Source organism: Bufo gargarizans, chromosome 5, assembly GCF_014858855.1.
Source record: "Bufo gargarizans isolate SCDJY-AF-19 chromosome 5, ASM1485885v1, whole genome shotgun sequence".
Taxonomy (NCBI): Eukaryota; Metazoa; Chordata; class Amphibia; order Anura; family Bufonidae; genus Bufo; species Bufo gargarizans.
This window is the reverse complement of record NC_058084.1, coordinates 438384874-438402668: the sequence shown is the minus strand read 5'-3', so window position 1 is coordinate 438402668 and position 17795 is coordinate 438384874. Positions and strand designations below refer to the sequence as shown.

Below are 17795 nucleotides of genomic sequence, written 5' to 3'. Positions count from 1 at the left end.
TGGGGCATTATTACTGGGGGCACTAATGGAGGCATTAATTCTGGGGGGGCGCTAATGGAGGCATTGCTATTACTGGGGGCACTAATGGGAGGGCTCACTCAGTACATGAACCGGTGTGCTGAACATGGCGCGTCTTACTGTATGTTGTTACTGGACCCAAGAAAAAATGTCTACACCTGGACAGTGAACTGAAACCAGTTGCACAAATTCCTATGAGAAATACTTTCCCAGTACTTCTTCAGAACTAGCCCCCCTGGCACTAAGCTGGTGCCCACCATGTGACCTGTGACTGGTGGCTATAAGTGCAAAGCCACAGGCATAAGATGTTAACAGAACGAGCAATGGACAGCCAATCAGATTGTAGCTTTCATTTATTAAACAGCCTTTGAGAAATGAGAGCTGGAGCCTAATTGGCTTCTTCTCCTGTTCCTCTCTCTTTAGTGCTGGTTTGACTACGTACAGAGAAAGGCCGTCCAGCAGAGCCGCTCACGAGGTAGGGTAGTATAACGCTACACCGCTATTCACTGGAGCAGCTTCCTGCCTTCAGAGCGGAGCTCGCCGCTCTATATGAACCGAACAGCTGCCGAGCATGCGCAGGACGACTGCTTTTCATTCACCTGCCGTAACCATAGCTCCGCCTACTGGTGTTTGCTACTGTTGCTAGGCTACTGGGTACTGTCAGTGCGCAGGCGCGATCCCATCTCCATGGTAACCGGAAACAAGCGCCGCTTACTGAGGTTTTTGAAGACCTGTTCGTGCTGTGTGTGCGGCGCCGGTTCTCTTCAGGTGAGTGCAAGAACCGTGACCGCACCCGCGCTGGGCATAAGTCACACGGAATGTGGGGTGCGTTTTCACTGCAGTAGGTTAGAGGGGTGGCATGACTGGCAATGCACGCAGGCTACAGCTGTGCCCTATGTGCATGAGGTTAGGACACCCCCTACCCTGCAATTTCTGTTTCATGTGTTTGCTCACCATGTTGCGGTTACATTGCGTTATATACAATGTGACAACCAGCTAGCCCTAAAGTTGTCCTTTTGGGCACCAAATCTAAACAGAATCTGCAAAATTTCTGCTGAAAATCCACAACAGGTAGGACATGGCACCACAATATGTCCTAAAATCTATAACAGGTAGGACGTGGCACCACAATATGTCCTAAAATCTATAACAGGTAGGACGTGGCACCACAATATGTCCTAAAATCTATAACAGGTAGGACGTGGCACCACAATATGTCCTATAATCTATAACAGGTAGGACGTGGCACCACAATATGTCCTATAATCTATAACAGGTAGGACGTGGCACCACAATATGTCCTAAAATCTATGACAGGTAGGACATAGCACAACAATATGTCCTAAAATCTATAACAGGTAGGACGTGGCACCACAATATGTCCTAAAATCTATGACAGGTAGGACGTGGCACCACAATATGTCCTAAAATCTATAACAGGTAGGACGTGGCACCACAATATGTCCTAAAATCTATAACAGGTAGGATGTGGAACCGCAATATGTCCTAAAATCTATGACAGGTAGGACGTGGCACCACAATATGTCCTAAAATCTATAACAGGTAGGACGTGGCACCACAATATGTCCTAAAATCTATAACAGGTAGGACGTGGCACCACAATATGTCCTAAAATCTATGACAGGTAGGACGTGGTACCACAATATGTCCTAAAATCTATGACAGGTAGGACGTGGCACCACAATATGTCCTAAAATATATAACAGGTGCTGAACGCGTCTGTGTTGGTCCCATGTTCATATGTGCCCGCATCGCTGAGAAAAATGATGTTTTCATATATGCAAATGAGCCTCTAGGAGCAACGGGGGCGTTGTCATTACACTCAGAGTCTCTGCTCTCTCTGCAACCGCTGCGACCTCTGCACTTTCATTGACAGGACCGGGGGTAATGACGTTTACACTGCTTGGCCCTGTCAAAGTGCAGAGAGAGCTGAGCCTCTAGGTGTAATGGCAACGCCTCCGTTCTCCTAATTTTTCTCAGTAATGCGGGCACACATGAACACGGGACCAACACAGATGCCCTCAGCTGCCAAGTGCACATGTAACAGGTCAGCCAGTGTCATAGGGACAAAACTGCTGACAGATGCCCTTTAAGCAAATTATATCAACAGCTAAACTGTAAAGCGATGGTCAGAGGTGGAGATTCCCTTAAAAGATTAATTTTAAAATCCTCATCATGTAATTTGGTTATTTTTATGCCGTATTTATCCTGTAAACTCTTGCCTTCCACCAGTTTCATCACTTTATGGGTATTTTCCGGTGGGTGTATAATGATGGGCGATCATCTTGCTTTATAATGCTTGGCGATTCTTTTAAAAGGTGACATCCCCGTGAAAAGCAGCCGTTCCAATGGGCGTGGCGCTGACGAGAGCGGCGCAGTGGACAAGCGCCGGTTCTGGATCTGGCAAACTGGAAATCACACCTCTGAATGAAGCTCTGCTAAACGACATCATGAAGTACGCGGAGGCTTTCAGCGCCCGGCATCCAGAGGAGGCAGAGTTTGTCTTCAGAGAACCTCTGGAATGGAAAACCAATTTGGAGCCATCGGCATTTGGATCTGGTTATGATATTAGGTGAGGCCAGACCGCGAGAGGCACAATAACACTGAGCTAAATGTCTGCCACCTTCTGTCCAGCTTAACCCTTTCCTGTAGCGTATACCGGATCTATATCTGCTGTGCATTGACTTAGGCTACTTTCACACACGCGTTTAATGCGGATCCGTCATGGATCTGCACAGACGGATCCGTTCAGATAATACAACCGTCTGCATCCGTTCAGAACGGATCCGTTTGTATTATCTGTAACATTGCCAAGACGGATCCGTCTTGAACACCATTGAAAGTCAATGGAGGACGGATCCGTTTTCTATTGTGCCAGATTGTGTCAGTGAAAACGGATCCGTCCCCATTGACTTACATTGTGTGTCAGGACGGATCCGTTTGGCTCAGTTTCGTCAGACGGACACCAAAACGCTGCAAGCAGCGTAATGGAGACTGAACGGAGGCAAACTGAGCGGATCCTTTTCCATTCAGAATGCATTAAAATGATAACTGATCCGTTTTGGAGCCCTGAACGGATCTCACAAACGGAAAGCCAAAACGCCAGTGTGAAAGTAGACTTACAGCAAAGTAAATGGAGGAAAAGTCGCATGTGACCTGCAACGTGCGACACAAAATCTGACGTTTCTGCATTTTTTGTGACGGTTGCCGTCACAGCATGTCGCTTGTCGCATTGTGACACCATTGACAGACATTATGTGAAATGTTGCATAACTTTCTTGTCGAGAGACACTTCTCGCCGTGGAGCTAAACCCTTAAAAAGGAGCAATGAAAACGTTTAAACTCACGTACCTCTGTGAATGTGCTCCGCTCCCCTCAGGAAGCCAGTTCCCAAATGATCAGGGCTGGTAGTTCTGGTGCTGTTCCCTTGACTAGCCACGGCCACATTTGCTTGTTAGGCCCTGGAACCACCGTCCTGGCACCGACTTACGCAGTGAAGTGGTGCACATTTAGGTAAGTTCTACATGACAACATGTGTCGCGCGACAATAAGTTGAGCGACAGATGTTGCAGTGTAGTTGTGCCCTATTTGTCGCGCGACATGTTGTCGCACCAATGTCACCTGACAATTTTTTAAATGGCAGTCTATGGTGTCGCAGTGCAACATGCTGCGACTGAGACGCGACAGTCGCAGAAAAATCCACCTCGAATGGATTTTTTGCGACTGTCTCGTCGCAGCATGTCGCAGTGCGACAGCATATACTATCATTATAAAAATGTTGTCGTGTAGACCTAGCCTTAGATGTAATAGTTGTAATTGGTGACAGGTCCTCTTTAACCCCCTTAAAGGGATTGTGCAGCAAAATATATTGATAACTTATCCGTGACTTCATTGAATAACTTCGGTAATTGATTCTTAAAGTGCTTTCCCACTTTAAAAATCAATTACCGAAGTTATTCAACAAAGTCACGCACGACTTCGCAAATAACCGACTTCGGCTCTCCAGAGCCTATACATTTTAATAGTGTGCGGAGACGGATCTCTGTATCGTATTAATCCGAAGTTTTGAATGAAGTGACTTCGGATGTAACATCTGAAGCTCACCACTAGTTATCAATATCAGATCGGCAGGGGTCCGACAGGGTCATCAGCTGGGTGAAGGGAAGGGCGCACTGCTTCCTGTTCATTACACTGCCTGTCGTCTCCTGTAGAGCGGCGGCGTAGTGTAATTACAAGCACTCGCTCCATTCAAGTGACTGGAGTAAGTACTTGTCTTTAAACTGCACCGCCGAGACAAAGCGCAGTGTAATGGAAAGGACGCAGTGCTCGAATGGAGCGCCGCCACCTCTTCATACAGTTGATCGGTGGGGTTGCCTGGTGTCGGACCCCCGCCGATCAGATATTAAGGACTTATCCTGAGGAGAGGTTAATAATATATGTTGCTGCACAACCCCTTTAAGAACGGGGATAATTTTTGTTTTTGTGTTTTCATTTTTTACTTCCCGCCTTAAAAGACCCATAATAGTTTTTTTGTTTTTTAATTCATGCAGTCTTATTAAAGGGGTTGTCTGGGTTCAGAGCTGAACCAGGACATACCCATATTTTCACCCAGGCAGCCCCCCTGACAAGGGCATCGGAGCATCTCATGCTCCAATGCGCTCCTTTGCCTTGTGCAGGGCAAAGGCTCTTTTGTTTACAATAACACGTGTTCGGTGACGTCACCGGCTCTGATGGGCCGGCTTTAGTGCTGCCCTAGCTGTTTTACTGGCTAGGGCAGCGCTAAAGCCCGCCCATCAGTGCCGGTGACGTCACCGGGCTTCCTGGCAGCCCCATGTAGAGCCCGGTATGTCACCGGAACTCCAGAAAATGCCTTTGCCCTGCGCAATTTAGCGCAGGGCAAAGGAGAGCATCGGAGCATGAACTGCTCTGATGCTCAATTCAGGGGGGCTGCCGGGGTGAAAATGGGGGTATGTCCGGGTTCAGCTCTGAACACGGACAACCCCTTTAAAGGTTTACTTTTTGCGGGACAAGTTGTATTTTCTAATAGCACCATTTAATTTACTGTATCGTTTATTGAAAAAAAATTGAAAAAAAAATCTTTGTCGGGTGAAGTGGAAAAAAAAAAAACATTTTTCCAGCTTTTGTTTTCATAGTGTTTATTATACGTATAGGCCCTGATATATCATGCTATTACTCCAGAATTCTTGTTTCAAAGATTCGCGAAAGGGCGTTTTTTTTTTTTTTTACTTTTTACTTTTTACACCACTCACTTTATCATTAAGACTTAAAAAATAAAAATAAAAAAAAAGTTGCAAAAAACTATCACAATCTGACTTAACTAGGGGGGTGGAGTAAGAAAACTGGAGAAGCTTTTGTGTGTGAGGTTTAAGGATGAGACAAATTTATCAAACAACATGGGACATTTAATAAACGTTTCATAAAGTACGCCAACTGACTTCAGATATTCCCCTCATAATAAATGCCCCCCATAGTTTCTTGGCTTTTGTTTTTATGGTCTTCATTATATGCTAAAAACGACATAATGGGCTTACTCTGCGGGTCAGTATGATTACAGCGATACCAAATTTACATTTACATTTTTATTGTTTTACTTCTCTTTAAACAATAAAAACCTTTGAGATAGTAAAAAATTGTAATTTCATCGCCATTTTTTACATTATGGCATTTACTGTGCAGGAAAAACTGTTTTAGATTTTAATAGATCAGACATTTTCCGACGCGGTGACACTTATGTTTATTTTTTATTATTTATATACTTTTTTGTGTAAAATTGAGAAAGGTGGGTGATTGGAATTTCTAATAAGTTTTAATTTTTTTCCCAATTTTTTTTTTGTGCCCTTAGGGGACTTGAGATTGGTAGGGGTCCAACACCCAGCAACGCCACCAAGCAGCTGTATGTTCTGGAAGTAAACGGTGCTAGAAACCCCAGCTCCATACACTGTGGCCGTTCTGGCACTTCAGCTCAGCTCCCGATCTCTTGAGTTGTAGCATCATCTGCAGAACCTGAGAACGACGACTACACAGTGTATGGAGCTGTGGTATTTTGTCTCTACCTGCAGCTGAGCGGTGGGGGTGCTGGGCGTTGTCCCCCACCAATTTCATAGTGATGACCTATCCTGTGCATAGGCCATCAATAGGTTGGTCCCTGACAACAACTTTAAGGTGGGGAATCTGCTTACTGAGCACCATAACATTATCTGCAAACTACTCATAATCATATTAAAGGTTATTTTTTTTATTATTGCTTTGTACTTAGTTTGAGCTAAAAATGTTTTTAATTGGTCTCATATGACTTGAGCTCCTCCTGACACCTGTTTGCGATGTCCCCTACATGGCTTGTGGCAAACTGCAAACAAGACTTCTTATGGTTTGCTTTCAGAAATGGCTTCCCTCTTGCCACTCTTTCATAAAGACCAGATTTGTGGAGCACACGACTAGTCGTTTTCCTGTGGATAGATTCTTGCACCTGAGCTGTGGATCTCTGCAGCTCCTCCAGATTGATCATGGGCCTCTTAGCTGCTTCTCTAATTAGTGTTTTCCTTGCCTGGGCTGTCAGTTCAGGTGGACGTCCGTGTATTGGTGGGTTTGCAGTTGTGCCATATATGAGATGTTCAGAGTCTGTGATATTTTTTTTATAATCTAACCCTGCTTTACACTTCTCCACAACTTTATCCCTGACCTGTCTGGTGTGTTCCTTGGTTTTCTTGATGCTGTTTGATCACTAATGTTCACTAACAAACCTCTGAGGCCTACACAGAACAGCTGTAGTTATACTGAGAATAAATTACACACAGGTGGAACCTATTCACTAATTTGGCAACTTCTGAAGGCAATTGGTCACACTGGATTTTATTTAGGGGTATCAGAGTACAGGGGGCTGAATACAACATTTTGAACACCATGTATCATTTTCTTTTCACTTCACACATACCTGCTACTTTGTGCTGGTCTATCACATAAAATCCCAATAAAATACATTTAAGTTTGTGTAACGTGAAAAAATGTGGAAAAGTTCAAAGAGTATGAATACTTTTTCAAGGCACTGTATATCATCATTACAGTCACAAATTTCGACTCCAACAACTCCTTCTTAGTGCGTTATTTTTTGTCAATTAATATATATATATTTACAAGCTTGGAAACCTATGGAAGTGGTTGTTAAAAGCCAGGCAGCCGACTTAGGCCTCTTTCACGCTACCGTATGGCTATTTCAGTGTTTTGCGGTCCGTTTTTTGTTTCTGTTGTGTTTCCATTTCGGTTCAGTTTTTCAGTTCAGTTTTTCCATATGGCATATACCGTATACAGTAAGTACATAGAACAAATTGGGCTGGGTATAACATTTTCAATAGATGGTTTCGCAAAAAACGGAACGGATACGGAAGACATACGGATGCATTTCCGTATGCATTCAGTTTTGCGGACCCGTTGACTTTAATGGAGCCACGGAACGTGATTTGCAGCCAAATATAGGACATGTTCTATCTTTGCACGGAACGGAGTAAAGGAAACACGGAAACTGAATACATACGGAGTACATTCCGTTTTTTTGCAGAACCATTAAAATGAATGGTTCCGTATACGGACCATATACGGAACGCAAAAAACGGCCCGCAAAACAGAAAAAAAAATGGTAGTGTGAAAGAGGCCTTAATCTCATCTGCTGTCCAACCACAGAATTAGGATCTGCTCTTCCTTCCTTTAGCGTTCTTTGACGGCCCATTACGAGTGTTGTAAGTACAGAATGCCAGTGTGAAGAGAACCGTATTGAGTATATTTAACTTTATTCTATATTTTAGCCATGTATACATTTATTTATGGTGTAAAAAAGTGTATTTTGTTTCACATCTCAGAATGGTCACACTGTATAAATATGTTCGTATGGCTATGGTCCAGTTTAGACTCCAGATCTTATTATGCAACATTTGGCGCCGAAACAATGCACAGTGTCAACATTGAGGCACGCCGGAGCATCTGTTTGTATTGAGACCATATGGGTCAGTTTGGGGCAGTAAATAAACATTTTGGCATGTTGAACGTGTTACATATTTGCCTAGCAGTGCGATGTATCCCTCACACACTGTACAGTGTTGGCTTTTAGCTGTGACTTACTTCGTATGACTGCGGATTATTCCAGCACTCACTGCCGCTTACCATTCTGTCATTTCAGTGACTCCACCGTGAAGTCTGAAGATACAGACAAAGATGGGAGCCCATTGTTCATCATGTCTTCATCAACAGTGAAAATCAGGAACTTCAAACACTTATCCCGCTTCCTGCAGATTGCCAGGGATAAAAAGTTGAAGGAAACACAGGCTTGTTTGGAAGGTCAGTCCATGTGCTCCAGATACTGTATAGGCAGAATACTGAAATGGAGCCAACAACCCCTGTGGTCCAAGCCTATGTCCTGTTACAAAATAATATACACTCTCCGGTTGCCATCCCACCGTGCTTGTGCCACTGCCTTATTCCCGACCGCTTCTGGTCCCCACAAGACCAGGAAGTTGTTTGGTCAGGTGACCGATGCAGCCAATCACAGGCCTCAGATATAGTCGGCAGGGCTGCTGGGAGGATAGGTCATCAATGTGTAAATTCCAGAGAACCCCTTAAAGGAAGTGGATATGCTGTTTCCTGCTCCTATCCCGGCAATCACATAAACACTGGGTGTTGGTTGCTTGCAGGAGCTACTGGATCTTAGCAGACCTAGATCAGCCCTGCAGCGAAGCTCTGGAGACTGAATGCCCCATGTATTTGGGGCTATGTCAGCATCAGTTAGGCTACTTTCACATCTGCGTTGTGCTGTTGAGTGTTAAGATCCGGCACAGGGTCTCAAAACCGCAGCACAACGCTTCTGTTTTGTCCCCATTAATTGTCAATGGGGACAAAACTGAACAAATCAGAACAGAGTGCACCAGAATGCATTTCGTTCTGGTTTGTTGCGTTCCCATGCCGGACACAAAATCGATGCAAGCAGCATTTTTGTGTGCAGCATAGGAAACTGATCCGGCACCAAAAACCGTGCACGAAAAAAAACCAGCGCCCGTTGACTTACAATGGTTTTAATTCCGGATCCGGTTTCTTCATTTTCGATATAATACAACCGTATTCGTTTTGAAGGGATGCAGACGGTTGTGGTTTTGAGATCCCATGTCAGACCTCAACACCGGACAGCAAAAGCGCAGATGTGAAAGTAGCCTTACAGGGGTAATCAAGTTATAAAACAGAAAAATAATGTAATGCTAAAATACACCCCAAAAATCTTGAATGACTGTATGGGTAGGGGACAATGTGCTCATACCTTTAATTAAATAAATAACTTTTTTCCTTTTTTTCATACATTTTAGAACATAATTTTTTAACATTTTACAAAAAATAAAAATGCTATAATAGAAATGCCCAAAATAAAGCCCATTGTTTCACTGGAAAAAAAAGTTGCAAAAATATTTGAAAAATTTGAATATCGTGCAAAAGTTCATTTATTTCAGTAATGCAACTTAAAATTAAAATATTGTGAAAAGGTTCAATATTCTAGGCACAAAGTATCACACTCTAGTCAGCTAATTAATCCATACCCCCTGAGCAAAGGGGACCTGAGATTGTGACTTTGGGGTTTCCTAAGCTGTAAGCCATAATCATCCAAATTATAGCAAATAAAGGCTTGAAATATCTCGCTTTGCCTGTAATGAGTCTATCTCATATATTAGTTTCACCTTTTAAGTTGCATTAGGCCTCATGCACACAACCGTTTTTTTTTTAAGGTCCGCAAAAACGGGGTCCGTAGGTCCGTGATCCGTTACCGTTTTTTCGTCCGTGGGTCTTCCTTGTTTTTTGGAGGATCCACGGACATGAAAAAAAAGTCAAGTTTGCCATTGAAATGATAGGAAAAAACGGACACGGATCACGGACACGGATCACGGACGCGGATGACAATCTTGTGTGCATCCGTGATTTTTCACGGACCCATTGACTTGAATGGGTCCGTGAACCGCTGGCCGTGAAAAAAATAGGACAGGTCATATTTTTTTCACGGCCAGGAAACACGGATCACGGATGCGGCTGCCAAACGGTGCATTTTCCGATTTTTCCACGGACCCATTGAAAGTCAATGGGTCCGCGAAAAAAAAACGGAAAACGGCACAACGGCCACGGATGCACACATGGTCGTGTGCATGAGGCCTTACTGAAATAAATGAACTTTGCACAATATTCTAATTTTTCGAGTTTCACCTGTAGATAAAAAAAGGTTAAATTTATAAAATAAATTATTATATATATATATATATATATATATATATACAGTAAATGTCTTTTTTCCCTTACAAAAATGTATTTACCTAAAATATAAAAAAATATTATTTGAGAAAACTGTACATGATTTGCCTCACCACTTCCGTTTTGATCCATACACCCCCAATGACCCCAATATGGTACCAGTGAAGACTACAACTGCAAAATACAAGCCCATCATTAGAATAATAAAAATATTCTGGTTCTTTGACACAAAATACAATATATTTTCCAAGAAGTGTTTTTATGGGCTTAAATGTAGAAAAACATAAAAAAAGTTATACATTTGGTGTTGGCATGATTGTACTAACCCACATCGCACGCCGTAGAAACAGAAGCCAAAAACAACGGTAGAATGGCAGAGAAAATACAACTCACCCTGCAAAAAACACAAGCCCTCCTTCAGCGATGTTGATGGAAAAAACTAAAAATTATGGCTTTTGAAATGAGATGAAAAAAAACCCCAAAACCAAAACAGCATTCTTAAGTATCAAACTACTCTGCGTCAATGAATGGGTTAGTGAGAAAAGTCCCTGGCATATCATGTGCCAAACTGAGTAAGGGGCACGCCTCTTAATAGGTTTGGCGCATCTTTGGGAGTTCTGCATTCTAGAAAACAAAACTAACATCAGCAAGGATGTGGTGTAGATTTCGGGTCAGCAGGATGTCCTCTCCCGTCCATGACTTGCCCACTTTTTATAAAAGTGGTGAGGGTGTCGGGAAAGGGGAAAGAGTCGCAAATTGTGGCACAAATGTGAACTTTACAACCAAAATTTACAACCTTTCTATGCTCGTAAAATTGCTATGGAATTAGGGCCCCCATTGTGTTTTAAAACAATGAAAAAAAGTGCGTGCAGTCACATGTTTGTGGAATCTCTGCAAGTGTTGTGTACCTCTAAATGGGGAACATAAAATGAATTCTGCAGAGAACAGCCCCCGTTTACCTGAATCTTGAGTCACAAAAATGTCTGCACCAAATCTACTGCATGTGACCAATGGCCACAGTCCCTGCAGAAATTTGGAGGACATGCCTACAAAATGTCAGCGTTAGAATCCCAGTTCACACGCCGCGTTGTATGTTCAGTCAACAGAGACCCCTTATCACGAATCCTCGGCCCCGGCTTCGCTACAGTGGAAGGAGAAGACACCTCCATGCTACGTCTCCTGGACAAAATGCGTCAGAACGAGGACGAAGAGGCCGAAATCAAGATGAAAATCTTTCTGCTGCTCCAGCAACTTGATATGCAGCTGCTGAACAGCTCTTTAAAACACATTTCACAGTAAGTACATTTACAAACTACAATATTTCCAGTCTATCATTTCAGATTTTATTCTTTAATGAGCAGCAACATCTGCTTTTTATGTGCTAGGAAAAAATAATGAAGGGAAGGTGAGAGATATGAAAATCGTTACATTTATTGATGGAGAAACATAGGACCAGGAAAAGCTAATTGAAGTGGAAAAAAAAAAAAAAAGTTGTTTTCCAGCTCATCTGTGGGACGCAAAGTGTGTACATGTGTTTTATATTTCTGGTTACGATATCAAATATTTGAGTTGACGTCCAGGCAATTGCCAGTTGCTAAAAAAAGGAATCTATTTCCAGTTGTTGAATCGACACCGCCGACTGCACTGACTAAGTGTGTGCCACACAGGCCCTAGAGCAGCGATTTCATTCCTTGGGACATCTTGTGGTCCGTGGCTTAGTAATAGAACATTAGAACATCTCTGATGTAGCAATCGGATCCCTGGTAGTTATCAGCGTCTGATCGTAACTTGTGCACCATTCCCACATTGGTTTGGCTGCAGCACCAGTCCAGAGGAGTTCACTTAGGCTCGAGCCAAGGACAGGATATCACTTTCCACTGGTAGAAGAAAAAAACAAAAACCTCCTGTCTTCAGCAGTTGAGGTTTCTAGCTACTTAATCAAATAATAAAATGCTTTCCTATTTTCTTTCAAGTCAGCAGGCTACGTAAATGTAACCTTTAATACATTTCTTACAATAATGCTGATCATAAATATGGCTGTAGAAGAGCCTCTCACTAATTTTAGATTGTTTTATATTATCAAATATTGCCCATGCAATAAAACATTCATTCATTGTCCAAATAATACAGCCATACCGTACAATGGCGAAATAATGCTCCTATACACTGTCCACATAATATCCACATAATACTGGTGTTTTGTGCAAAACTATACACAGCCGTCATAATATAACCATAATACTCCCCTTCAGTGCCAAATACTACCCACACAATACTGTATTTCCAAATCTTAAATAATATCACCATACAACCCTAATAGTACAGTGTGGTTTTATGCATCAGTTTAATCTAGGGTGGTAAAAGAGTTAAAGTAATTATCTAAGATTTATTGAAATTATGCTGGGGGGGAGGGCAATGTAAAATAAAAAAATAACGTTACTTAGCCTTAAAATGTCACACTGGTCCTGCGGTTCGCTTGTTGATCAGGTAATCGGCAGAACCTTCACATCCTCAGATTATCACTAACGAGTGTTTGTACGACCACCAGGTGGTGTAAAGGGGCCTCAAAGAACAGGGCTCTATCAAAGTCTGTTCTTTATAACACGTTTGCAGAAGCGTATCCTGGCGCGAACAAAGGAGATTTCAGAGGACCTCAGAAGAAGAGTTGTTGATGCTCATCAGGCTGGAAAAGGTTACAAAACCATCTCTAAAGAGTTGGACTCACCAATCTATAGTCAGACAGATTGTGTACAAATGGAGGAAATTTAAAAGGAACCTGTCATTATAAAAAATGAAATGTAAGCTGCAGGCGCCAAGTTACAGAGCAGAAGCTGAGCAGATGAATATACAGTTTTATAGGAGAAGATTCAGCATGACTTGTGTTTAATTAATTTAAATTCCTGCTCATTCTGGGCTTTGATGTCCAGGAGGAGGTCATATCGGTGATTGACAGCCTTCCCTCTATGACTGTGTGTACAGAGATAGCTGTCAATCACTGACAGGACCGCCTCCTGGACTTCAAAGCCCAGAATGAGCAGGAAACTTAAACGAATGAAATACAAGCTGTGCTGAATCTTTTTCCATAAAACTATATCAATCTGCTCAGCTCCTCCTGCTCTATAACATGCTGCCTCCAGATCGGACGCCATGTCCAACATGACAGGTTCCCCTTAAAGCGAACCTTTCACCTCATTTTCACTTTATAAACTAGCAACAGTACCTGATTATCTTCAGTGTGTTCTTATACATGTTAGTGCCGCTTTCCTGCGCTCTTTATTCTTGAAAAAATCGTCTTATAAAGTTCACATTTCCTGCTCCAACAGTCACGCAACAAGTCAAGGGGGTAGCCCTTCCCTCACCTCTGGCTGTACCTCCCCTGCCCTAACCCCGCCTCTATGCTCTGTAATTGACAGCCGGCTCAGTCGCCAGGACTGCGCTTGTGAATCCTGCGCATGCGCCGTCCTCCTCATTCACCGCGCGATCCCATCTTTCTTGCGGACACAAGCGCGATCCTGTAACAGAATCGCGCATGCGCCATACGCGATGCCTGCCTGTCGGCGAATGAGGAGGACGGCGCATGCGCAGGATTCACAAGCGCGGTCCTGGCGACTGAGCCGGCTGTCAATTACAGAGCATAGAGGCGGGGTTAGGGCAGGGGAGGTACAGCCAGAGGTGAGGGAAGGGCTACCCCCTTGACTTGTTGCGTGACTGTTGGAGCAGGAAATGTGAACTTTATAAGACGATTTTTTCAAGAATAAAGAGCGCAGGAAAGCGGCACTAACATGTATAAGAACACACTGAAGATAATCAATAAGGTACTGTTGCTAGTTTATAAAGTGAAAATGAGGTGAAAGGTTCGCTTTAAGTCAATTATTACTCTACCAGGAGTGGTCAACCAACAAAGATCACGCCAAGGGTAAGGCGTGTAATAGTCTACAAGGTCACAAAGGAACCCAAGTTAACCTTTAACCCCTTAGTGACCAGCCTGTTTTGGGCCTTACTGACCAAGCTTTTTCTTCCTTTTTTCATCGTCGCGTTCCAAGAGCTATAACTTTTTTATTTTTCCATCTATATAGCTTTATGAGGGCTGTTTTTTTTGTGGGAAAAGTTGTAGTTTTTAATGGTGCCATTTTGGGGTACGCATGACTTTGATTAAGGCTACATGCACATGGCCATTGTTTTGGTGGCTTGGATGCGGACCCATTCACTTCAATGGGGCCGCAAAAGATGCGGACAGCACATGGAGTGGCGCTTTGCAGACAAGAATAGGCAGTTATATTAAAGGCTGTCCGTGCCGTTCCGCAAATTGCGGAATGCACACGGACGCCATCCGTGTTTTGCGGATCTGCAATTTGCGGGCCACAAAACACACAACGGTCGTGTGCATATAGCCTAACTTTTATTAACTCTTTCTAGTAGGGAGATGGGAAAAACAGCAATACTGCTACTGCGTTTTTACGTTATAAATTTTATTTATTTTATTCTCTGGGTCACTATGATAACAGTAATACCAAATACATATAGTTTTTTTCCGTTTTACTACTTTTTTGCAATAAACCCCCGCTTTTTTTTTTTTAAATACTCCCACACCTTCATCACTGATTAAACGAATGACACATGCATGAAACCAGTCAAAGAACATAGAAAAGCAAAAAACACACAATGAAACTACTAACATTATAAAAACACTGCTAGGTTGTTTTTGTCAGTTAACCCCAGATGGCCCATGGCTCCACTTTTTATAATCCAGGCTGCTTCTTTCTGGAGTAAAATACGATCTCTGTCACCGCCCCGTACTGGAGGCTGGACAACTTCACTCCCTGCACATTTTAAAACATTACCATTCCCTCCATGTATTTAACGTACGCGATCAATCAATCTGGCAGCCCCAATCCTTGTCACTATGGATCTCCGTACAAACATCTGATGGTTTTACCAATGTAGGACCTCCCACAAGGGCAAAAAATTGCATAGACTACAAATTGCTTGACCATGCACTTAGCGCCTCCTAGCTTAAAAAATTTACACATAGAGCAATGACCACATGCGAAATTACCTTTCAAGGGGCACTTCTCCAACCAATTTCGCTAGGAGGCGCTCAGTGCGAAGGTGTGGGAGTATTTATGAGCCACGCCGATTCAGTCACTGATGGCTTGAAAAAACGCAACAAGCGCGAAACGGCTGTTGCCCTCTAGCTATGCTTTAGGCCTCATGCACACGACCGTTGTGTGCATCCGTGGCCGTTGTCCCGTTTTCCGTTTTTTTTCGCGGACCCATTGACTTTCAATGGGTCCGTGGAAAAATCTGAAAATGCACCGTTTTGCAGCAGAGACCGTGATCCGTGTATCCTGTCCGTCAAAAAAATAAGATCTGTCCTATTTTTTTGACGGACAACGGTTCACGGACCTATTCAAGTCAATGGGTCCGTGAAAGAACATGGATGCACAGACGATTGGCATCCGTGTCCGTGATCCGTGGCCGTAGGTTACTTTCATACAGACGGATCCAAAGATCCGTCTGCATAAAAGCTTTTTCAGATCTAAGTTTTCACTTCGTGAAAACTCATATCCGACAGTATATTCTAACACAGAGGCGTTCCCATGGTGATGGGGACTTTTCTAGTTAGAATACACTACAAACTGTGTACAAGACTGCCCCCTGCTGCCTGGCAGCACCCGATCTCTTACAGGGGGCCGTGATCAGCACAATTAACCCCTCAGGTGCGGCACCTGAAGGGGTTAATTGTACTATCATATCCCCCTGTAAGAGATCAGGGCTGCCAGGCAGCAGGGGGCAGACCCCTCCCCCCTCCCCAGTTTGAATATCATTGGTGGCCAGTGCGGCCCCTCCCTCCCTCTATTGTAATAATTTGTTGGTGGCACAGTGTGCGCCCCCCATCGGCCCCCCCTTCCTCCCTGTATTGTAATAATTATTTGTTGGTGGCACAGTGTGCGCCCCCCATGCGCCGCACAGACCTGTCACTTACCAGTAGGAGGAGCTCCCGGCCGGACACAGACATCGCAGCTCCCAGGTAAGTATGAATCTTTTACTATTGTACTATTGCTGAGTAACCATGGCAACCAGGGCTGCAGTAGCGTCCTGGTTGCCATGGTTACCGATCGGAGCCCCAGCGATTAAACTGGGACTCCGATCGGAACTCCGCTGCCACCAATGATGGGGGGGGGAGATGGGAGGCCGCACACTGGCCACCAATGTTGTTAATGCTATAGAGGGAGGGGGGCCGATGGGGGGGCGCACACTGTGCCAACGAATAATTATTACAATACAGGGAGGAAGGGGGGGCGCACACTGTGCCACCAAAGAATAATTATTACAATACAGGGAGGAAGGGGGGGGCGATGGGGGGCGCACACTGTGCCACCAACGAATAATTATTACAATGCAGGGAGGAAGGGGGGAAGCCGATGGGGAGCGCACACTGTGCCACCAACGAATTATTACAATAGAGGGAGGAAGGAAGGGGGGGCCGGGGGGGGTGCACACTGTGCCACCAACAAATTATTACAATGGAGGGGGGGGGGCCGCACTGGCCACCAATGATATTCAAACTGGGGAGGGGGGAGGGGTCTGCCCCCTGCTGCCTGGCAGCCCTGATCTCTTACAGGGGGATATGATAGTACAATTAACCCCTTCAGGTGCGGCACCTGAGGGGTTAATTGTGCTGATCACGGCCCCCTGTAAGAGATCGGGTGCTGCCAGGCAGCAGGGGGCAGTCATGTACACAGTTTGTAGTGTATTCTAACTAGAAGCATCCCCATCACCATGGGAACGCCTCTGTGTTAGAATATACTGTCGGAAATGAGTTTTCACAACCTAACTCATATCCGACAGTATATTCTAACATAGAGGCGTTCCCATGGTGATGGGGACGCTTCAAGTTAAAATATACCATCGGATTGGAGAAAACTCTGATCAGATGGTATAAAAGGGACTCCAGACTTTACATTGAAAGTCAATGGGGGACGGATCCATTTGAAATGGCATCATATTGTGTCAACGTCAAACGGATCCGTCCCCATTGACTTGCATTGTAATTCAGGACGGATCCGTTTGGCTCCGCACGTCCAGGCGGACACCAAAACGACTTTTTTTTCATGTCCGTGGATCCTCCAAAAATCAAGGAAGACCCATGGACGAAAAAACGGTCACGGATCACGGACCTACGGACCCCGTTTTTGCGGACCGTGAAAAAATACTGTCGTGTGCATGAGGCCTAAAGCTGCAAAGAGGATTCCTGGTGAGTGCCCCGTTCTTATTTTTTTTTTCTTTCTTTTTGCAAATGCCACGTCTTCATGCTGAGCACCACCGTTACTCACATTTGACCAGCGCAGCACCAAATTAAATTCCACACCTACAGCAGTGCCGACCGTACTCTCTACACTTTACCATTTTTGTACAGTAGATTATTGTCCTGGATGAGGGAACTTTACCTTGTGTGACTCGAC

General features: G+C 44.0%; 1 protein-coding gene across 1 annotated transcript in view; it reads left to right on the top strand.

Annotated features, from left to right (window-relative positions):
- Nucleotides 1–690: 690 nt before the first annotated feature.
- ODAD2 (outer dynein arm docking complex subunit 2) overlaps nt 691–17795 on the top strand; it is a 142695-nt gene continuing 125590 nt past the window's right edge. The window contains exons 1-4 of the mRNA XM_044294472.1: nt 691–786; nt 2358–2611; nt 8228–8385; nt 11429–11624. Of these exons, the coding sequence (XP_044150407.1) occupies nt 2388–2611; nt 8228–8385; nt 11429–11624 (578 nt within the window). The 5' untranslated portion in view covers nt 691–786; nt 2358–2387. The remainder of the gene's footprint in view (nt 787–2357; nt 2612–8227; nt 8386–11428; nt 11625–17795) is intronic.